The sequence below is a fragment of the Pinus tabuliformis genome, chromosome J (genome assembly GCF_031772625.1).
Source record: "Pinus tabuliformis cultivar Carrire ecotype Pingquan chromosome J, CPIR1, whole genome shotgun sequence".
Lineage (NCBI taxonomy): Eukaryota > Viridiplantae > Streptophyta > Pinopsida > Pinales > Pinaceae > Pinus > Pinus tabuliformis.
The window spans coordinates 1,340,443,720-1,340,467,878 of NC_142295.1; the positions used below are offsets into that span (position 1 = coordinate 1,340,443,720).

General features: G+C 37.6%; 1 protein-coding gene across 1 annotated transcript; it reads left to right on the forward strand.

The window, feature by feature from the left end:
• The first annotated feature begins 14,711 nt into the window (after positions 1-14,711).
• LOC149232328 (uncharacterized) lies at positions 14,712-18,104 on the forward strand. The gene is made up of 2 exons (XM_089381884.1): positions 14,712-15,269; positions 15,384-18,104. The coding sequence occupies exons 1-2, from the start codon at positions 14,712-14,714 to the stop codon at positions 18,102-18,104; spliced, it is 3,279 nt and encodes a 1,092-aa protein (XP_089238010.1).
• Positions 18,105-24,159: the final 6,055 nt, after the last annotated feature.

A 24,159-nucleotide genomic window follows, 5' to 3' on the forward strand; every position in this document is an offset into this window, starting at 1 on the left:
GTTTCCCAAGTTGGAAGGACTATACAAGGATGATCAAATTAAGGTTTCGATATGCTAATTCCAGGATGACCAAGAAGTACAATGGAAAGCATGATCCTCATGATCATTTGGAACGATGGAAAAAGGCTTGGAGAATGGAGCCACAACTTCGATGGGTGCACATTTTTGTCATACCTTAGACACAATCCCAATGAACTGGTATTTGGAAACGAAGCTTCACCATGGGACAACTCAATGGGACATCTTAAGAGAGAGTTTCTGATTGACCTTTAGCTTTGAGGATGGGTTTGAATGAATGGATGAAGCACTCTAGGAGATAAAAGTTGTTGTATTCAAAATGGACTTAGCCGAATTGGATTACACAACTATGCCAGGCGCTGGAATGTTACATTGCAACTACTAAGGAGGAAGAAGAAGACCTGCGGAATATTAATATTCCTGAGATAGAAGGACAGCGTGAAGTCCAAGGACCGAAAGTAGAGAACTTGGATATTTCAGAGCCTTTGGAAACTGGACAACTAAATATTGGATTTGAGGCAAAGCCTAAGTTCGCAAAGATATGAGACTATTGGGATGAAGATACAGTCGATAAGGTGGCTGAAATTCTGCGAAAATAACAAGATCTATTCCGAACAAAGTTCTTGGATCTAAAGAGAATCATAGAAGATTTGGACATAATGAAATAACTTCGAAACCAGACACGAAGCTCGTCAAACAGAGACCTTATCGGCTCAATGTGAAGTATAAAGAAAAGTTGCACTAAGAACTTGATAAGATGCTCGATGCCAGAATTATTGAGCCAGTAGAGGAATCCGAATGGGTGAGCCCAATGGTTGTCTAAGAAAAGAAACAAAAAGGAGAAAGTACGATATGCATACACCTAAGAAAGCTAAATGATGCATCTGTGCATGATCTGTTTCTAACACCATTCACAAATGAAGTGATAGAGAATGTTGGTGGATAGGAGGCTTACTCATTTACTGATGGATTTTGAGGATACCATAAAATAAATATTGCGCTGGAAGATTGAAGCAAGACAACCTTCGCAACAGAGTGGGGTTTCTTTCAATATACAGTAATGCCATTTGGATTGAAGAACACACCTGCAATCCTCTCTCAGGTAGTAATTGCGACGTTTAAAGAGTTTATTCACAAATTTTTGGAGGTTTATTTTGACGATTGGGCTCTGTTCGGATCGGTGAAACTCCATGTTGCAACTTTGCACCTTATGTTGGATACATTTCGCAGATATCATATCATTCTCAACTTGAAGAATTGCATATTCTGTTTGCCATTTGGAATATTGCTTGGTCATGTATTATGTAAGCAAGGCTTGATGGTTGACCTTGTGAAGATCGTTGTGATTGTGCATTTGGAAGCTCTGAGTAATGTAAAATAGCTACATGTGCCATTGGGGAACACTAGGTATTATAGGAAGTTTATCAAGGCTTATGCTTAGATAACTACACCGATGGAAAAGTTATTGAAGAAAGATGCGACGTTTTGTTGGAATAAAGAATTTCAATGCAACATGGACATATTGAAGGAGAACATGGTGACTGTGTAGATATTGATGTTCCCCGATTGGAAGAAAGAATTCCATGTGCATGTGGAATTATTTGTCCTCTCTACAGATGTTTTGGTGGTTTTGGGTTACTTGTATAAGATGGGAATAGATGAAATAATACAAATATATGTTCCAGAGTTTGAGTGCGCTAGTATCCTCGTTGAAGCACATGGAGGAGCTGCAGGAGGACACTATGCAAGGAAAGCGACTGCGCAAAATATTTTGCTTGTACGTTTATGGTGGCTAACATTGTATAAAAATGCTAAGGTGTAATGCAAGGCGTACAATGCTTGCCAAAGGATGGGAAAGCCTTCGCGAAGAGATGAATTTCCCCTAAACCCTCAGGTGTCATTGCAAGTATTTGATAATTGGGCTATTGATTTTATAGGACTGATACAACCACCAGGAAAGAAGACAGGTGCATGGTATATTATTACCGCAACAGAGTACTTAACAACATGGGTATAAGCACACCGAGTGAAGGATTGTTCTATTTCCATTGCTGCAAAGTTATTATTCGAGTATGTCTTAACACAGTTTGGGTGCCCTATGGTATTGATGAGTGATAGGGGTACAAATTTTTTGAATGAAACAATCAGTGTGATACTTGAAGAATTCCAGTTATACCGTCAAAAGCGTACACCCTATCATCCCCAAGATAATGGTACTATGGAAGCATTCAATAAGATTCTGGAGAACGCGTTCACAAATATTTGCAAGGCGCAGAGGAATGACTTGGATGTGCATGTACCAACAATTCTATGGACATATCGAATGACCTGCAAGAAGTTGACCAACCAAACTCCATTTAGGTTGGTCTATGGGATTGAGGCAGTAATGCCTATGGAGTATATTATGCCAAGCCTGTGTATTGCAGCTTTGACAGAGATAGAAGATTGTGAGACCTTCGAGGAGCGGCTCACACATTTACTCGAGGTAGAAGAAGATCACTTTCTTGTAGGATTTCAATAGGAAGTACAAAAGGAATGAGAAAAAGCCTCGCATGATAGACATATTAAGCTGCACAATTTCAAGGTGGATGATTTGGTGTTTCTATATGACAGCAAGTTCACAAAGTTTCTAGGGAAATTTCAAATGCACTGGTTAGGGCCATATGTTGTTAAGGAGATCATGGATGGTGGCTTAGTTCAGCTCGCAGAGCTGAATGGGGAACCATTCCCTGAAAGAGTGAATGGAAGATGATTCAAGATGTATACAAGGAACGTTGGCCTTGCGCAATGAATACATGGTCATAGGAAATTCTTAACACTCCAAACAGTTGCAAGGGAGAGAGGCACTATAAATTACACTACCCGAAGAGAAGGAAAATAGATTAAGGTGGTTGTGCGATAGATGAGGAGTGCACACTAGTTGTAATTAATGAGTTTATGTTGAAAAATGAACACATATTCGCTGAGAAGGATCAAACCCTGAAAGAAAATGAAGTGCTAGAAATGCAAAGTCAAAGGCTAGAAGTAGAAATTACACAGGCGTGTAATTCAGTCCTAGAGTTACATATTCTGGAGGATGTGCCAGCTACTGTAAAGATTAGGAAATTGGTTGTTGCAGTGCATGAATCGAATGATGAAATTGACTGAGTCACTTTATATTCCCAGATGAAGATAGTAGATCTACAGCTGAAACTATAACTGACTACTCGACTAGAGGCCAAGGAGCAGCGCAATGCAACCATCAAGGAGCACATGACTACTCTGGAGAATGTAGTCAAAGGTTGCGACTTTCTTTTTAACAATGCCATGGAGTTGTAGGATACTTTTCAGGAGGACCCAAACCTATAGCGATTGACTACGAAATCTGAGAGGCCTAGTCTAGTGCTTCATGTGCTTATAAGAAGGGAAGATGATACAGGCACAAGTTGACAAATTGTAGCGAAAGGAATCAATGTTAAAGGCTCAGCTTCAGCTGTGGAAAGAGGAGGCAAGCCAAATTTCCCACACTATTCAGGAAAAGTTGAAAGCTTTTCAACAAACTTAAAGGACCACGTGCCTTGCGGTTAAGGGACCAACTAAAGAAAAATCGGTCAAAGAGGTGAAGCATGCTGCAGTACAGAGCATCGCGCAGCTGGAAGCATTGAAGTAGGAGTTCAATGAGCTCTGCCATAAAGTATAAAAGGCAGCTGCATGACTGGAGGGCGAGTCACCATATTTGTGTTGGGGGCCTATTGCGATAAGGTCCCTAGGGTCAAATTTTGGTAGTATAATCAATTTTTGTTTAGAATTTTGTAATGAATGTAAAGTCTCCTTGAAATGTGGAAGTGGAGTGTGCAGCTAGGTAAGAGTTAAAGGGGATTTAGTCCCTTGTATTGGTAGGTGATAGGTCAGTTTTAAGACTCACCCATCGGCTGCAGGCCAGGGTATTGTAATGAAAAAGCTATATATAGTTGAGTCTTAACAAGTCTAAAAAAGATAACTTTGGATAGAAAATCTTTGTAAGACAAGGTTCTAAGACAAGAAAGTTTTGTTTCCTGTACATAGGCGAAAGGGGAAGGCTCCTACAGCTGAGTGCGCAGAGACCTTGGCAAGTCCGCAGTTGAGTGCGCCAGCCCCTACAACTTAGTTCTCATGGTAGAAGAGTCTTTAATTTGAATGTTGAATCTAATAAACACTCTTTATGGTTGAATTGAATGAATATATGCCTTGTTCCTTAATTATCATTAACTTGATGTATCTTCTCTATGCAAGTTATTTCGTATAAATTAATGTGTTATAATGTGCGAATCTGTTTACCTTCGATACCTATGCATGAAAAGTGTAATGAACTATTTTCATGAAGAAGATAGATAGTTTTGTTATTATAACTGTTTAGAACGAGTAGATCTGCGTGAAGGAAGATCTAGGGTTTCTATTTTCTGAGCCAACCTCTTTTATGTCTGATAAGCATAGTCATATATGTTTGCGCAGACGTTGAGTTTAGTTTTATAGAATTGCAGTAATGGATAGTAGGAAGGTATAGATCCATGTAAAGGTAGATCTAAGCTATAAGGTCTTCATAATACACATAACATAGTCTTTAGATGCAAAAACCTAGTTCTAGCATCCCCCAATATTACTTCGGGTAAGGCTATAGCCTCTGCTACGTAGGTTTTTGCTGAAAGGGCCAACAGTTGGGGTTTTGTTGGTTTCTGCAAATAACTCTGAACCTGGGTTAGGCCCCCTTAAGCCAACAATACCTCTTCTGAGAAATGAAAATATATTTGGATTTCTGATCATCTTTAATCCCTAAATAATAATGCAATAAACCCAAATCTATCATGTCAAAAGCTTTCAACAATTCTCTTTTAACAGACATTATATAATCGTCATTATTTCCATTGATAATCAAATCATCTACATATACAACCAAATATGCAATCAATTTTCCAGTATTCTTAACAACAGATTTACATCATCCATATCAAATAACATATAATCCATCTTGAGAAGGTGTTCAGTTAATTTTCCATACCATGCACGGGATGCTTATTTCAGTCCATAGAAATTCTTCACCAACTTACATACCTTTTGTTCTATTCCTTTGACAATAAAACATTGTAACTAAATCATACAAACATCCTTTTTTAAATCACCCTTCAAAAAATATGTTTTTACGTCCATATTGTGTATCTTTCAACTATTTTGAGCTGTAAGCAAAAACAGATTTCTAATTGTGCCCCATTTTTCTCTAATAGTAAATATCTTTATGTAGTCAAAACCTTCCTTTTGAGTGTAGCCTTTTACTACAAGTATTTCCTTGTATTTATCAAGTGAACCATCTGCCTTATACTTGATATTATACACCCATTTGCAACCAATAGGTTTGATGTCAACAGGAGGATCCATAAACTCCAAGTTTCAATATTAATAAGTGAATTGTACTCCTTTTTCATTGCACCCTTCCATTCATTAGAATATGCAGCTTCCTCAAAACAATTGGGTTCAATAATTGTAGAATGATTAAATTCACAGTCATGAGAAATGTTACCTGAACCACTTTTAGAAGAAATTCATGTTTCAAAGTCATTATACTTGCTTGGAAATATTTGAACACATGTGGATCTTTGTAAAGATTGTTGAAGTGGTTGTGATGGTTGCTGATCTTGAAAAATAGACTCAGGAATAGGTTCTTCAAGAGAAATTTATGACCCTATAGAAATAACAATGTCTTCCATATTTTCTTCAGCAGTAACTTTCTAATGAGTCAAATATGGAAAAAGCATAAACTGATCCAAAATAGGAAACACCTCCCCCCCCCAACCCTTCTTTATATGGGACATCATTATCTGATTTAAAGTACAATTTTTTGGATGCAAATTTCTCCAAATGAGTCAATTTCTTGTCAACAGTGGAATTATCTTTATAAGATTCAATAAAAATAACATTTATGGAAAGAATGAACTTCTTATTTTCTTCATCATGTGCTCTGTATTCTTTGGAAGTATTATAATAACCCAATAATATACATTTTTGGCTCATTGCACCTAAGTTATTTCACGATTTCTTAGGAATTAAAGCATAACATTTAGATCCAAAAACTTTGAAATGTTGAATGATTAGGAGTCTATTATACCAAAGTTCATACGGAGTTTTGTTATTGATAACAGAATAAGGACAAATATTTGTAATATATGTTGCGCAAAGCACTCCTTCTCCCCAATACATCAACTTCGCATTCTTCAAAAACACCATAGATGTTACCATATTAAGAAAAAAATTATTCATATGTTCTACAATGTCATTCTGTTCCATATTATAAGTTATGTTAGTCTAATGTTTAATTCCATTGTCCTTCAAATATTGTTTAAAAGAATCAGAAGTATATTTGTCACCGTTATTAGTTCTAAGAATGGCTATATTATTTTGAGTTTCATTTCCATTAGCAGTTCCAGTAGGCATAGGTCCACATAAATCTTAATGTATGAGACCTAATTTTCTAGAAGCTCTAGAAGAAGAACTATGAAAATGTTTCTTACAATGTTTTCCCAAAATACAAGCATCACATGGTGTCATCATTCACAGAATTGTAGGCAATCCTTTGATACCTTGCTTTCTCATAATTTTAATGTTGTCATAATTAATGTGCCCAAAACATGCATGCCATAATAGACTAGAAGATAGAGTATAACTTTGTTGTGCTAAAAGAGCAAAACTATCATGAGAATTTATAGTAGACGATGTGCCATTAAGTTTTAAAAGTATACCTTCTTCAACATCGGTCATAATGAATCCATGATTAGATTCTCTACATATCTCAATGATGTGGTATTCCCTTGTTGTTGAAAACGTATAAGAGACATTAGATTTCTTTGAAATTGTTGAATGTAAAATACATCCTGTAAAACATAATGTGCAAGCTTTGGTATCTTCAAATGAATGGATCCAATTCCTGAAAGCTTAACTTGAGATTCTTTAGCAAAATATACTATTCCATGAACTTGGTCTTTGAACGTTTCAAAAAAATCTCTCCTAAAAGTCATATGACATGTACCACCTGAATCGAAAATCCAGTTGTTTTTCCATGAAGGAAATGTAGTACTAAGAACATCATTAATATTAAAATTTAAATGAGAAACAATGTAATATGCAGACTCCGATGATTTTCCCTTATCTGGTATTGGTTGATCTTTCTTTTCATTCAACCATTTTCTCCTTTCATTGGCTTTCTCCCAAGGAATTCTACAATTAAGAGCAACATGACCATTTTTACCACATCTAAAACATTTGATAGCTAGTTTATCATTAAAATTCCTTTGTTGTCTATCACTTTTTTTTCTATCTCCCTGGTTATGTTTTCCCCCCTACCTCTATAATTTCTTATACCACGAACTCTAGTACTTTTATCACCTCTAGAAGTTTCACCATGAGAATTTTGATCTTTTTGTGCAAGGCATAAAGTTTCTACATTAGAATTGGGTGGGGCATCTTTCTTCCCAAAGGCCTTTTATCTTTCAATTATTTTTTTCACTAGATTATCCAATGCAATGTCTTTTAACTACCCACTAGCTTAAAGAGATTCTAACTAGTGTGAATAGGCAGGGTGGAGAAATTTAATAAAATCAGTAAGATGTAAATTTACTTCAATACCAGTTGCTTTTATATCTTGAAAAACAACTTTTATTTCAAAATCAATCTTCAAAATATCATTGTCTTTCATCTCCAATTTGAATAATCTTAACAACTAAAAAATTTCATGTTCTGAATGTGAATCATAAAGTTCTTTCAACTTTTTTAACGCTTCAAATGTTATATCACAAGAAATAATATATCAACTTACTTCCTTTGTCACTGATGCAGTGATTAACACATATTCTTTTCTTTCTTGTTCCAAATTCTACGTTGCTTTTCACTTTTGGGAAGCTCCTAAGCAATTTCTTTTTTGTCATTGTCTTTCTTGCCTTGACATACTTCCCATAAATCATTATAAATAAGGGAACTTTTAATCGTGGGAAACCATTCTTGATAATTCTCTTTTCTATTAAGAACAACTTTGATTATGGAAATTATGGAAGTCATGATTACAGTAATATTTTATATACAAAAAATAAAATAATCTCAATAAATTTTCTTTACCTTCATGAATCTTGTTGTGCCTCTTTCACCACACCAAGGTACTCTAAGAAAAAATATTAAGAATCCATAAAAAAAATTATTCTCCTTTATAAACTTATCCCTTATCGCTCCAATAAATTTTATAATTTAAAATAAACTTATCTCTCCAAAATAATATTTTGACAATATTCAATAAAACTAACTTCTCACCAAAATTCAATAAAATCCATACAAAGAAACATATCCTCCAATTGTTATAATCTGAGAACTATATGGAACACCATAGTTTCACCTGGAAATGTAAAGCTTTTCAAAGACCACAAGCATAACCTTTACTGAAAGCAATTTGGATAAAACCAACAAGGAATTATAGAAGAAAGCCCCACATCAACCTTGGAATCGAAATGGTTATGGTGGAAGACTCTGATGTGCTTATGTATTCAACAAATCATGTGTTAGACAATTTGGCGAGTCTGGTTATCAGAAATTGAGGCTGGCTAGATCAATGGTCCATAGCCATCATGGGTTTCCAACTAGTCTGGTGTTTAACGCCTCTTCCAAAACCTGCATTCACGAGCAGTTGCCATGTGGCTCCGGGAGATTTCGTGCAGGATACTCTTGAGGATTAATGGCCGTGCATTTTGTAGGGCCCTCACTAATACCAAATGTCAGATCAATTCATCCGTCGATTTGTTATGAACACTGATGCAGAGTTAAATTTTGATCAGGCATGCTAACTCATTTCCACATTATCACTGGCGTCACCTCTGATAGGATCACATCGTTATTCTTACACCAACAGGATCAGAGGCACACATCACAAAACAACTTAACCAAAACAATGAATGGAGTTTATGAATAATATTGATGCTCTAATACCACAATACAGAGGGTCGAATAAAATTGACAATAGGAAAAACTTGTGTTTTTTGAGATGAGAAATGTAAATATTTATACATCCCAAATATCGGTAACAGACAGTTATTTATGGACAACTTATTAACTGAAAATATATATTAATTACACTAATAATGTTCAATGAAAATCCTTAAGGATTAGTTAACATAAATACCATCATATATAGTTACAATTGGTTATGAATCCTGGTACATAGGTTCTAAAGGCAACATAGTTAAGAGATACACAGATAGTATTGGTAGTATTTGTTATCGGAAAATCACTTCAAGATATCGTTTTCATTTCGCACAAGTTTGATCTCATGGGCTTTTAATAAACATTGCATTGTCTAAATATCCATTGTAGAAGCATATGTAAAAGCTATTATAGCATCATGCTATATATAATATAGCCAACATGACTTTTGAAAGATCTTACACATGTGGAGAAAGAAACAACTTATATTTTTTGTGACGATAGTCAAATAACCATAGTAGAAATTACTAGTATATAATAGTGTCATTTGTGTGTTTCAAAAACCACACCTAATAATAATAATAATAAATGAAATGTAACAATTAAAATTAAAAGAGAGTAGTAAAACATATAACCACAACTATTAACACCATCTTAATTAATTAGTTAGATTTTTAAAATTAATGAATAGTTAAAAATCTATTACATATTAGTTAAATTAATAACAACATTAAACCTTTGGTTAGTTATCAACATTAATCCTTTGGTTAATTAACAACATTAAACCTTTGCTAATTTTTATAGCTATCTTTACCTCTAGTTTAACACCCTATATTAATTCCATTCCCGAAAGCTGTAAACTTTAGCAAAAATGAAAGGGAATAGAAGCTCTCCCTCTTTTCTTTGTTCACACGTAGTAAGAGACCTTACACTATGCATTAAAGGGCACACAAATGTATCTGCAATTTAATTAAGAAAATGTTTAAGAGATTTTGCAGAAGATGATAGGTAGGTACAAATCCTAAATCTAAGTGAGCATAGTGAGAAAAAAGAAGAGATCAAAGAGTAATCATGAAAAGTCGATAGTTATTATTAGTAGATTCAAGCAAGAGGAGGATAAAATCTTATTTGAATGATCCTTCTTTCTGTATAACAAGAAAATTTAACACAATCAAAATATTTTAAATATTTTATTCTCAATATTTATTATTAAATTGGAATTTTAATAAAAACATCTTATATATGAACTTTATTTAATAAAATTAATTATGGTTAGATGATTCAAAAAAAATATTATAGTAGGTTATAAAGTTAGAATAAAATAATTATGAATTTAAAATATTAGATTAATAATTAATAATTTAGAATATTTAATTATTAAATGGAGACATTTAGAATTAGAATATTGTTGTAAAAAGATATGACTCTACAAATGTGTCGTATCTTAGGCTCTAATTTAGGAGAATTGTTAGTAAATTGTTTAAATAGCTTTTATTGTAAATGGACACTTGTTATTTTATAAGTGATCCATGATTAGAGGTAGTTAGGACATTGAGCTTATAAATAGCTCATTGCAAGAATGTTTTGTTGTTCGGGTGTAAACTCTTGCAAGATTCTAGATGTAATTTATTTTCTTATTAATAAAATTACATGTCTGAGGACACTTCTGCATTATTGTGGTATCAGGGCTCTAGTAATGCTACAGCTGATGTGAGGAGGAGATTCCAGCTCTGCAGGCACATGGAAAACTCCATTAATTTGGTCAGTTAATATTTGAAATCTATTTTTTTTTTTTTCTGGAAAAGAAATTTAATTATATCATTTATTTTAGACTAAGTTGAAATGCATTCATAAGTTTGAGCAATTGAGTGCTTCGCTCGATCTGAAAAAATACCTCTGAATTAATTTGGATACTATAAAGTACCACTTTTCTTTTCGATTGGAGCCCCCATTTCTCTTGTAGCTGCTTGAATACCTAGCAGCTGAGGTTTTGAAGGTTTTTGCATTTAACATTGATCCCAACACTCGAATTGGCAAGGCATGGTACTTGGCAATGGAACGAATGTTCTAGTCAATATTAGTATTGGGGAGCATGCTAATATTGGAGCAGGCTCTGTAGTGCTCACTATAGTGCCCCCTTATACTACGGCTGTTGGAAATCCAGAACAGACAGTTAATTGGCAGTTCTATGCTGAGCTTTTTCCCTTCGCCTGGTTTATAAATTTCTACTCCCAAGCATTACACAGTAGCTTTACATTGCATCTTGTCATCTGATTCCAACATTGTTTTATTTACATTTTTCTATTTTTACATCCATATTGGAAGAGGCGTCAACTATCTTGCTTGCTGCCAAGGTCAGCTCTGGAAATATAGGGTTTCTCCACAGGCTTAAATTCTTGCAAAATGCTTGAAATTCTCTCAGGTATTGATCAACACCTTGGCAGTGTACAGCTTGGGCTTATCGTCATCCTCGGCCTCTATGGTCAGATGATACGTAGTCCCCACTACCACTATCTCCTTTTCCGCCACCACTCGACAAAATGATGTATCATCATTCTACTACTTATTGTGTTCATCAATGGCAAGGCACGCAAGCTTGAGCATCTCTATTGAGACCTGACAATCTTTCACATCGCATAATCCTCCAACAATTGCCATGGTCGTTGCCCCCATGCTCCTACGAATACCAATTGCAATTAAACACAACATAAATATAGCGAAAACAATTTGGGATTTGGAGTTTGAATCTTCCAAAACAGGCGGCTTCATCTTTGGAGAGAGTGCGTGAAGAATAAGGACCAAAGGCCCTATACAGAGTAGAAGAGGTCTAGGATTCGAACTGTTACCTCACGACCAACGGCCTTATTGCATACAACCTCATGTTTAAAAGCATTGGGAAAGTAAAATGCTTTTACTTGAAAAGTTGGTAAAGTAAATTTTTTTTTTAAATCACTCTTATAAAGTGATTTTCAATTTTGTAATTAAATGGAGAGATAAGGTATATATATTTTTATGTAGTATTGACAGAGACTCCAAATCAAGATTTACATTTCATAGGAGAATGGAATGGAGCTCATCGGGCGCGCTCGTGAAGGCCTAGGTTAACCTAGGGTTTCTACCTGACCTCTGCAGAATACTGTCACGGTCTCTTCAAGGCGCACTGTACAGCGTAGCAGTCTACACCCGTCGCTTTCGGAATCTCGACCTGTGGACAGGATGGACGATACTATGGATATGGAAGCGGTTGATTACACTGAGGAGCCTTTCCCGGACAGAGTCATCTTTGACAACCCTAGGTTCACTCCTGCCCCTCTGGTTGTATCGTCTTCGCCGTTTGCTGGCCCGGAATCATCTCACCGACCTCCCGTTGTTTCCCTTCCACGGCACAGCTCTGTCCCTCCCCTCATCGGGTCTCACCCTATCGACTCCCCTAATTTCGAAGTCCCTCCCCTCTCCCCGGGCACCCTTCATATTTTATCCTCACACACCCCTCCCTCGCCCTCTTTTGACCCGCTTTCCTCTTCCTTCTTTACTGCACCTTCTGTCAACCCTCCGGTCTCTGCCGCGGCGCCTACCTCCTGTGTTGGAACCCGACCATCCGGGTGTTTCGAAACCCCTGCAGTCAAGGTTAAACCTGCTAAACCTTTTCCTCCGGAAGGTGTACCAAACCCCCTGGTGGACCATCCGTCTGCTCCCCGTACCAGCAAAAGGAAGTCGAAGTGCATCAAGGCTACCTCAAAGGATATCACCATAAGGTTCGGTGAGACCTCGACAATAGGCGAGTTTGCTATCATGGCAAACACTATGCTGGTAGGGCATGTCAGGGGCAGAGCATATTCGGCAAAAAGGCTGACTCAATGGGTGAAGGAGATTTTGGGAGGTTTTCTTATCGATCTTCCGGAAGTCCATATATTACCAAGAGGCTGGTTCTCTTTACATTTCTCAAAGGAGAGTTATACGGACCTGGTACTGGCCAGGTACTGGCACATTGAAATGGCCCCGGTACTCCTCAAGAGGTGGAGTCCTCTATTTGACCCAGAACGCGAACAAATTGGAGCTGGACCGATTTGGGTGCGCCTGTTGGGTCTTCCACTACAGTTCTGGGGTGAAGAAGTTTTCATCAGGATTGGTAATGCACTGGGTACATACCTTGATCATGACCGCACGTTTGTGGAATCAAGAAGCAGGACCCTTGCGCATATATTGGTTCACTTGGACACTCGCGAAGGGCTGGAGGAAAAGATCACTCTTCAGTGGGGGAGATACATCAGAGTTCAGATACTAGATTATGAGGGGGTCCCGTTCCGCTACAGGCGATGCCATAAGGTCGGGCATCTCTACAAAGATTGCCCACTCAACAGAAAAGCTGAAGACTCCCCAAAGATCACTCCTGCACCTTCCAGGGCTGCCTCACCGGTCTCCTCGCGCCCCATTCCTACTGGGCAGTCTCCGGTGGCATCCTCACCAGCGGTCGACCCTGGACTCAGGCACTCCTCGCCGCCGATGACCAGGGCTCGCTCGGCAGCTGAAGCTGTAACAGCCTCGGGTACTCCTCTGAACCCTCCTCTCTCTATTATTGATCATATTATTAATGATTCTGGTGCCTCTTTCCAAACATCAATGGCTCATTGTTCAATGACATCCCCCCCCCTCATTGCCACCACTGGTCCCTCCTTGCTCTCACCCTCCTCATCTTCCTCCCCCCATCCATCCTCTGAGGTCTCCCCCCCTCATCCATACTTCCTTCGGTCCAGATCTCATTCCAAAGATCTGTCAGCTCACCAGTCTGGTCTTGGCATCTCTGTGCCGAGTGCCGGCCCCCTGCCTACCAGAGGCAGGAAAACAGATCTCTCAAAGGTTATTAAGAAAGCAGGGGCGGAGGTTGTCTCTGGTCGTCAATCCACCATAGATGGGGTCCTTAGAGCAGGATATACCCCTCGCAGTGTTCCCCCATGAAGTGTTTATCTTATAACTGCAGGGGGCTGGCTGGTGCCTCCAAGAAACTAGCCATGAAGCGACTCATAGAGACTGAACCTATTGATATCATTCTGCTACAGGAAACTCTCTGCTCGGCTGAAAAAATCTCTCAATCCTTTCAATTCTTGACCCCGGGATGGTCCTTCGTAGCCCTCGATGCCGGTGGTCGATCCGGTCGTTTGGCCATTGGAGTTAACCCTCCCTCTATTAAGGTTGAAGCTACTTGGGGGGGGGGGGGCCGGTTATCTGGGTCTGGATTTTTTCACCGCTGATCTGGGCATGCATCTCAGGCTAGTGAATGTATACACCCCGTGTAATCAAAGAGAAAAATTTTGGCAGCGTCTCTTACATCTCTCCCTCATGGATGCGGGGCAGACCATAATCGAAGGTGATCTCAACTTTCCATTAGGATTCAGGGAATCATGGGGATCGGCGGCACAAATCGACTCTATCACAGATTATATGACTAATCTTCTAGAGTAGACAAATTTTGTGGATATCCCCATGCATAAACTACTTCCTACCTGGAGGAACAGGAGGGTGGGCAATGCAGCATTGGCTTGCAGACTTGACAGATTCATCATGAAAGATTCGCTCCTTCAACAGTTGCATCATTACAAGCAATGGGTGGGCTCGGGAGGCATATCGGATCACACACCTATATATCTGGAAATCCAGGGGCCATTTAAGAAACCAAAAGCCCTTTTAAATTCAATCATATTTGGCTGAGGGACCCGTCATATATTAAGATGATCTTTGAATATTGGAATACACATCCCATTGATGGAACAGAATCACTTGCAAAAGGATTCTGCAAAAACCTCTCTGAGATCAAGCACCTCTCCATTAAATGGGCCAAGGATAAGCATGCTCGGGAAACCTCTCAACTCTCTCATATCGAATCAGAGTTGAGCGCACTACTGGATGAACGGGGCCTGGGTTTCATCACAGCTGAGGACAAGGGTCATCTGATAGAATTGGAAAACCAGAAGGCTAAAATCCTAAAGGAGCGCGAAGAATCCCAGCGATTGAGGAGTAGAGCTATTTGGATACAAGCAGGGGACGATAATTCGAAGTTTTTTCACAGTTATGCCAAAGGTCGAAAGGTGTCCAACACCATTTGGAAACTCCCCACTCCTGAGGGAGACATGGCTGACTCCTTTAATAAGCTTGCCCACCTTGGCATTACTCATTTCAGAAATCTCTACAAATGCCCCCGTGAAACAAATATTCCCGATATTATCAATATAGCGAGACATTTTCTGAGATTTGTTGATGAGGATGATGCTGAAGAGCTTAATGCTCTGGTTACTTCTGGGGAGCTAGAAGGTATTTTAAAATGGTTCAAAAAAGATAAGAGTCCAGGCCCGGATGGATGGACCATTGAATTCTATCTGGCATTTTACGAAATCCTGGGGAAGGATCTTCTGAATGTCATGGAGGAGAGCAAAACTACGGGATCCATCTACAACGCCATCAACTCGACCTTCATAACTCTCATCCCAAAATCTGACTCCCCTTCTTCATTTGATGATTATAGACCTATCTCTTTGTGCAACTGTCTATACAAGATCATTTCTAAGACCATTGCAAACCGTCTCAGACCGATTCTCTCCAGACATATTGCCCCTCAACAATTTTCTTTCCTCGAATCTAGACAGATTCATGAAGCCATTGGTTCGGCGCAAGAAGCCATCCATTCTATCTGGTCCAAGCATCTCAAGAGCATCATTCTCAAGATTGACTTATCCAAAGCTTTCGATCGTGTCAGTTGGCTCTATATCAAAATGCTTCTTATTCATCTGGGTTTCCCTCACACATACATCACATGGATTATGGCCTGTATTACATCTCCCTCCTTCAGTATTCTCATCAATGGCTCGGCCTCACCCTTCTTTCACTCTGAAAGGGGACTGAGGCAAGGATGCCCTCTGTCTCCTCTTCTCTTCCTGATAGTCATGGAAGGTCTTAGTCGGCTCATAGCCTCTGCAAAAAGGAATGGCGATATCGGTGGTCTCCGGATCTCAGATGATTTCTCTCTCACACATCTTCTATTTGTGGACGATGTTCTCATTCTGTTGGATGGAAGCATACGGGATACCAGAACTTTTTCCAAGATTCTTCTTCTCTTTTCCTCCGCTACAGGTATGCTCGCAAATCATACTAAATCCACTATTACTTTCACTCGTACATCTGTACAGGAATCACATTTTGCTCAGCAGGCTTTTCCCTACAGCATTCACCCCCTGGATAGGGGCCTAAAATATCTGGGGTACTGGCTAAAACCAACTTGCCAAAGAATTGCTGATTGGGTTTGGCTGGTTACAAAGTTGGAGAAGAGACTCACTATATGGAGCTTCAGATACTTATCAAGGGCAGGCAGACTGGTGCTTATCAAATCTGTCTTGGAGGCCACTCCGGTCTTCTGGATGGCACTTGCATGGATTCCGCGGAACATCCTAGGGCGGTTAAAACAACTCTGTAACAGATACCTCTGGAATGGCAACCAGGACAAAAGGTTATTTGCCTGGATAAGCTGGCAAAAGATAGCCCTACCAAGGAAATGGGGTAGATGGGGGCTCAAGGACCTTCCCCTCTTCGCCCAAGCACTTGCTGCAAAAATGGGTTGGTCACTGATGACAAGCCAGAATCTTTGGGCACAAATATCATACCAAAAATACATTTGGCCTCAGAGCTTAACGGACTGGATCAAACTACCATCATGGCAAGTATCTGGATGCTCTTCGGTATGGAAGGAACTGCTACAATCCCTCCCCCTCATACGAGACAATTTGGTTTGGAGAATCAATGATGGAATGATGGGAAGGATTGGTCAAGATCCGTGGATAGGAAGTGGAGGCAGACACCTACTAAGTAGAGATCTTATCAGGCACCTTCATGCACGAGGGATCAAGGTTTTTGCACACATTGCCGATCAACAGAACACAGATATCTTCTCACAGGCATGGAAGTCGGCCCTTCAACTTGATCTCCCCCCTCAATGGCATCAGGAGTGGCTAGAATATACCTCAGCATTGACTGAATCGCATATCCGCATCAAACAGGGGCCTGATGAACTAATATGGTGTTTGGCAGATAATGGTACATACACGCCAAAGCCTGGATACTGTTCCCTCATTCAGCATAAAAAACCGGACTTGACATTGCACTGGTGGCGTGATATTTGGAAGCTTACTGCACCCCCTCGTACCAGACTTTTTTTCTGGTGTGTACTTAAGGATATTGTTCCCACGGGAGAGCATCTTACCCATAGAGCGATATATGGACCATCTTGGTGTATTCTGTGCAAAGAGGCATCGGAATCAACTGTACACCTCTTCCTACATTGCACAGCAACCCGCACTCTCTGGCAAAACATTTCCACATCTATTGGTTTTTCTGGGTCTTGGACCGGTGACGATATACAAAGTGCATGGGAAGATTGGAATCGTAGACATCCGGGATCAAAATTACTGAACCTTCCCGTAGTGGTCTCTTGGCATATTTGGAAGGCCCGAAACAGATATATCTTTGATAACTTGGCTGTGTGTTGGCCTCGAACGGAAGCCGACATTATTTCCGCATACCTTGAACTACCCGACCCTAATCCTCCTAGGGAGAGGCGCATACAACCACCCCCCATCATAGACAAATCTGTACCTTGGGCTTTCTTCGATGGGGCCGAGAATCAAAATGGTTGTGGGGGTGGTTTCGTTCTCCATATCAACGAACACCACAGTTACAAAGTAAAACTGGGGCTCGGTGTGGGCTCAAACAATTTTGCGGAACTCATGACCCTTCGACACCTATTACATTTCTCTCTGGGACATCAGTGTTTAAATCTTAACATATTTGGGGATTCAAATATTGTTGTAAACTGGTTCAATCATTCTACAATATGTCACATTCACACACTCAGCAACATATTGTATGAAACACATACTTTCAAGGCTGCTTTTAACCATATATCTTGTATCCACATATACAGGGAATATAACTGCAGCGCTGATCAATTATCCAAGGAGGCCGCGCTACTTCCCAGAGGAGAATGGTTAATATTGGAGCAGCGAGGGACTGAGGAGTACCGCTACTACCACAGGCCGTATATAGATCAGCGATATCAGAGGGACAATAGTCCCTGATCATAGCAAACGATTAAATGTTCAAGATCTGAAAATTTTTGTAAATCTTTTTGATATATAAAATCTTATTGTAAATCTTTTTGATAATGGACCCTGCGTGGTCATGTACAGGCGACTATAGCTAGACTGTTAAACTGACAATACAAACAACTTTTTGTTTAAACAGCCTGATCACCCTGCGTGGTGGATTTTGATTGACGACACTGATACCGCATATGCTACTGCATATACAATATGTAATTTTCTCTATCATAATGAAAATTACGGATTTTTCCAGTGGAAAAAAATATTTTTATGTAGTATTTTATTATTATTGGAGTAATAAATATTTTGTAATATTTGTGGAGTACTAAGGTCTTTTGTAATTTTTGGAGTAATAAGGAGATTCCATTTGTAATTTTTTGTTTTGGAGAGATAAGAGTGACATTTTAACTCAAAGTAATATTTTACTTTGAGGGGGGATTAGAGTACATTTTGCAACAAACATTGTAAGGATTGTAAATCAGTCAAATTTTGAAAGCTTTCAGGGTAAAATTTTAAGAGCAATTGACTAGAGTCAAGTGCAAAGCTCAGTCAATTTTCTCATCCAACGACTATACAAGGGTCAAGGCCAAGCCCCGATAGATTGTTTTTTGCGTAGTGTGTTGCATGTTGTGTTGCCCATCTTGATATTTTTTCTGAGCTTCATTCTTGGTGTGAAGCTTTAACACTACAATGTCAAAGTTGATTAATTTGTTTTCTGATTCCGACAAACTTGAAGGCAGAAAATCTTACAAAATATGGCAACACCTCATCGAAAGCACTCTCATTTATAATGAAATTTGGCATGATATACGTGATGGTGATATTAAGCCAAATAAACCCACAGATGCAAATGCACTAGCAAAATGGGAAGTTAAGAATGCCAAAGCATTAGCTCTCATTAAATATTCTGTTAACGATGAAATGTATGTCCATATACCAAATGATATAGATGAATGGTCTGCTTTGCAAAATTTTAAAGACCTCTTTGATACTGAGGCTAAACCAAAGAAATTTGATCTACAATTAAAATTGTTGCAACAGAAATTGACTGAAGGAGGTGATGTCCTTGAATACATCTCTAGACTTAAGAACATTAAGCAGGAAATCATTAATGCTAGTTTTCAAGCAGTAGATGATAGTTTTATGGTCACAATTTTAATTTGCTGGACTTCCTTATTCCTACACACATTTTTTGGAAACTCTACAATTAACTGGAAAATTAGAGAAGCTGAAGTTTGATGAGATCTACGAAATGTTGACCCAACATGATAAAACCTTTGGGAAGAAAAAGAAATTTGGTGAAGATGTCTTTTCACAAAGGACAACACTAGAAAATCATCAACTAACTGTTTTAGAAGCAGAGGCAGAGGGAATTTAAATCATAATCAAGTAGCACATAATGTACAAAGTCATGGTCGAAGCCAAAGCAGAGGAAACAACTTTAACAGTGGCAACAGTTCAGGCAGGAGTAATTTTCAAGGCAGAGGAAATAGTCAAGGAAGAGGTTATTTTCAAGGAAGAGGAAATAATCAAGGTAGAGGAAAACCTCAAAACAGAAGTCAAAGCAGAGGTAGAGGACAGTCTCCGGGAAGAGGAAGAGACTTAAGTCAAATTGTGTGTCGAAGATGTAACAATGTTGGATATTATGCTAAAGATTGTCGAACTTCTATTGATAAAATACCCAAGTTTCATCAACACTCAGCACAATTTGCAAATGATCAAGATGATGATGGTTCAGAATATGTCTTTACTTCTTCGTCGGCATTACAACTTTCCTCCTATCTTAAAAGTGATTATGAAGATGCTTGGATCTTGGATTCAGGAGCAACTCAGCACATGACTTATCAACGAGACTTCTTTTGGAATTTTCAAGATTGCCAACTTAATTCCATCTTTCTTGTAGATGATACAAAACATACTCCTTATGGAAAAGGTGCAGTTAAAGTTTCTCTCCTTGGTATTGGAGAAAAAATGATTTCAAATGTATGCTATGTACCAACCTTTCAAAAGAATTTGTTATCTTCAGTCACGATTCGACAAGAAGGACATCAAGTAATTAAGGAAGATGGCTTAGTTAAGATTAATTCAGTCAAACAGAGCTTGCAAACTATGATGACAGGTTATGAAGATGGAAAATTGTTAAGGATGAAAGGGATAGTTATTCCAAGGAACTCTGACTTTGCAGGGGCAGTGACTACAGGAATTTCACCTATAAGATTGTGGCATGTAAGATATGGACATTTAAATTCTGAAAGTTTTTCTCAGTTGCAAAAACAAGGGATGGTTAATGGACTTCCAACTTTCAAAAAGGAAAATGCAAAATGTGAAGCTTGCATTTATGGAAAACAATGTCAAGAAAGTTTTCCAACAAGTTCATGGCATGTAAACAGCCTGTTGCAACTAGTTCACAGTGATGTTTGCGGACCACTACAAACTTCATTAGGTGGTTGAAAATATTTCTTACTATACATTAATGATTTCAGTAGAATGGCTTGGGTTTATTTCTTGAAGCAAAAGTCAGAAGCATTCGAAAAGTTTAAAATTTTTTGCCAACTTGTTGAAAATGAAGTTAAAGAAAAGATAGGAACACTCAAGACAGATAATGGGGGAGAATTGACTTCAAATGAATTCAAAACTTATTGCAACGATAATGGCATAAGAATACATCTTACAAATGTTTACACTCCACAGCAAAATGGAGTAGTAGAAAGAATGAATCATACCTTGTTAGGAATGGCAAGATCTATGTTATATTTGAAAAAGTTAACTCCAACATATCGGGCAGAAGTAATCATACAACTGTCTTCTTAAGAAACAGATCTCCAACTTCTTCTTTAGATGAAATCACACCTTATGAAGCTTGGTTTGGTTTCAAACCTCGAGTTAAACATCTTAGAGTTTTTGGATCAGTATGTCATGCAATAGTTTGGAAATAAGAAAGAACTAAGCTTGACTCAAGAAGTTTGAAATGCACAATGATTGGATATTCTGTTGAGAAGAAAGGGTACCATCTTTTAACTAATGGGAAATTTATTGTGAGCAGGGATGTAATTTTTGATGAAACAGAGAGTAAGAGTGCTGAAGAAATAGAAAGTCTTCTTCAAAAGTTAGAAACTAAAGGGAGTCAAAGAATAGGAAATATGCAAAGTCAACCAAATTCACCAAATTGGTATGAACTTGATTTTCCTTCATCTGAAGATGTTTCATCCAGTCCATCTACTTCAACAACACCATCTGGATCTTCTAGCAGTTCATCCCCGTCTCCAAAAAGTAGTAGTTCTTCTGACAATGATTCTCCACCTCCAGAATCTTCAATTGATCGATGAACATCAGTTTACATTAATCTCTTTACAATGATGGTTACTTTTTAGAATCTCAAACATGTGAGCATCAACTACCAAAATGGGCAATTCAACTTTTGAAAGATGTAAGGCCTGATGAGTAGAATAAAACAAGAACAAGGAAGTCACATGGAAGTGAAGGAAATTTTTCCTTAATAGCAAATGATTTTACTAAACCTTCCACATACAATGAAGTAGTAAAACATAAAGAATGGCAACAGGCTATGGTTGAAGAATATCAAGCAGTAATTGGTAACAACACTTGGAAACTTGTTGATCGTCCTCAAAATTTTAAACCCATAGGATGTAAATGGGTTTACAGAGTTAAGTACAATCAAAATGGAGAACTTGAGAAGTATAAAGCAAGACTCGTGGCTAAAGGTTTTCCGCAGTAGGAAGGCATTAATTATGAGGAAACTTTTGCTCCTACAGCTAAATGGAGCACCATCTGATTAACACTTGCATTGGCTACTCAGAAAGGATGGAAATTTCATCAAATGGATGTAAAAAGCGCTTTTCTCAATGGGGATTTACAGGAAGAAGTATATATGACACAACCACCAGGTTTTGAAATTAAAGGGCAGGAACATAAATTCTGCAAATTGATCAAGACTTTATATGGGTTAAAACAAGCTCCCCGAGCTTGGTATGCCAAAATGGATTAATACCTTAGGAAAGTTGGTTTTCAACGAAGTGAATCTGATGATCCTTTGTATGTGCAACAACAGGGTAAATATTTTGTGATTCTTGTTATGTATTTAGATGATTTGATCATTACTAAAAACAATGATGATCATATTTCAGAGGTGAAAACATAGTTACATGCAGGTTTTAAGATGACAGATTTAGGATTACTTCACTACTATCTTGGAGTTGAAGTCTTCCAATGTCCACATGCAGAGGTGCTTCAATGATTTGGAATGCAGGATTGCAAGATTGTTCTAGCCCCCATGGAGAAAAACTTGAAACTTTCAAAATTTGAAGGGGGGGATATGGTGGAGAGCACTACTTATAGACAGTTGATTGGCAGCTTGATTTATTTGACAAACACTCGCCCTAATCTATCTTATGCAGTCAATATTCTTTCACGTTTTATGCAGGAAGCATGAGATAGCCACTGGAATGCAGCCAAAAGAGTTCTTTGATATATCCAAGGAACAAAAGATTTTGGCCTTGTTTACAAAAAGACTAAAAATTTTGTACTTGGTGGTTTTTCAGATGCTATCTTTGCTGGAAGTATTGATGATCGAGCATCAACATTAGGTTATTTAATGAGCATGGGGTCAACATCAGTGTCTTGGAGTTGTAAGAAACAAGCTACAATTGCCACTTCTTTAGCAGAACGAGAGTACATTTCAGCATGGGAAGCAGCAAGTGAAATTGTTTGGTTGCACAGAATTTTGCAGGACTTGGGCATTTCTCGGACAGAAGCTATGTCATTATTCATTGATAGCCAGTCAGCCATTAAGCTTGCTAAGAACCTAGTTTTTCATTTAAAGACAAAGCATGTGGATAGTAAGTATCGTCATATCAGATCTCTCATTGACAAGGATTTCCTCAAGCCAATTTATTGTCCTTTAGAAAATCAAATATCCGACATTTTCATGAAACCTCTTGGTAGAATAAAATTTACTAAATTCAAGGATGAACTTGGTATCTGTTGTATGTATCTTTGGATCATGGGGGGAATGTTAGATGATCCAAAAATAAAATATTATCATATGTTATAAAGTTAGAATAAAATAATTATTACTTTAAAATATTAAATTATTAATTATTAATTTAGAATATTTAATTATTAAATGTAGACATTTAGAATTAGAATATTGTTGTAAAAAGATATAACTCTACAATGTCGTATCTTAGGCTCTAATTTAGGAGAATTGTTAGTAAGTTGTTTAGATAGCTTTTATTGTAAATGGACACTTGTTATTTTATAATTGATCCATAATTAGAGGTAGTTAGGACATTGACCATATAAATAGCTCATTGCAAGAGTGTTTTGTTGTTGGGGTGTAAACTCTTGCAAAATCCAGATGTAATTTATTTTTTTATTAATAAAATTATGTGTTTGAGGACAATTCTGCATTAATTATATAAAAATAATAATATTTTTTTAAAATGTTAACAATTTTTAATTAATTAATAATTTTTTAAATACCAATATTTTTTTATAATTAATTAATACAGAAAAAAATGTAAATAATTTTTTAAATACCAATAATTTTTTTTTACTTAATTGATACAGGAAAAGTGTAAATATATTTTTTTAGTATTTAAAAATAATATTAATAATAATTAAAACACTATACTAACCACAGCACATAAAAAAATATATCAGTAATAAATTTCTTAGCTTTTGAGATGGAAATAATTCAAGAAATTTCAATTTCCAATTTTAAACTAAATAATTTTATACAAGAGGGAATTTTGATCCTTTCCTGGTGGATGTGCTGGAAAATAGCATAACCGACTGAATGATTCTTAAATTTTTTTAATCTTATAAATCTATCATTCATTAGAAATGCAGAGCGTTGGAAAACATGGAACCGTTTCTGAGTGATAAAAAATTTAAGATCATTTACGCGATACAATCATTTTGTTAAAGTTCTTCAGTACTTGTAAGCAAAACACCGAGTCAAATTCTGTCATGGTTCAGAGCAACTACAAAGTTTTCAAATGGAAAGACA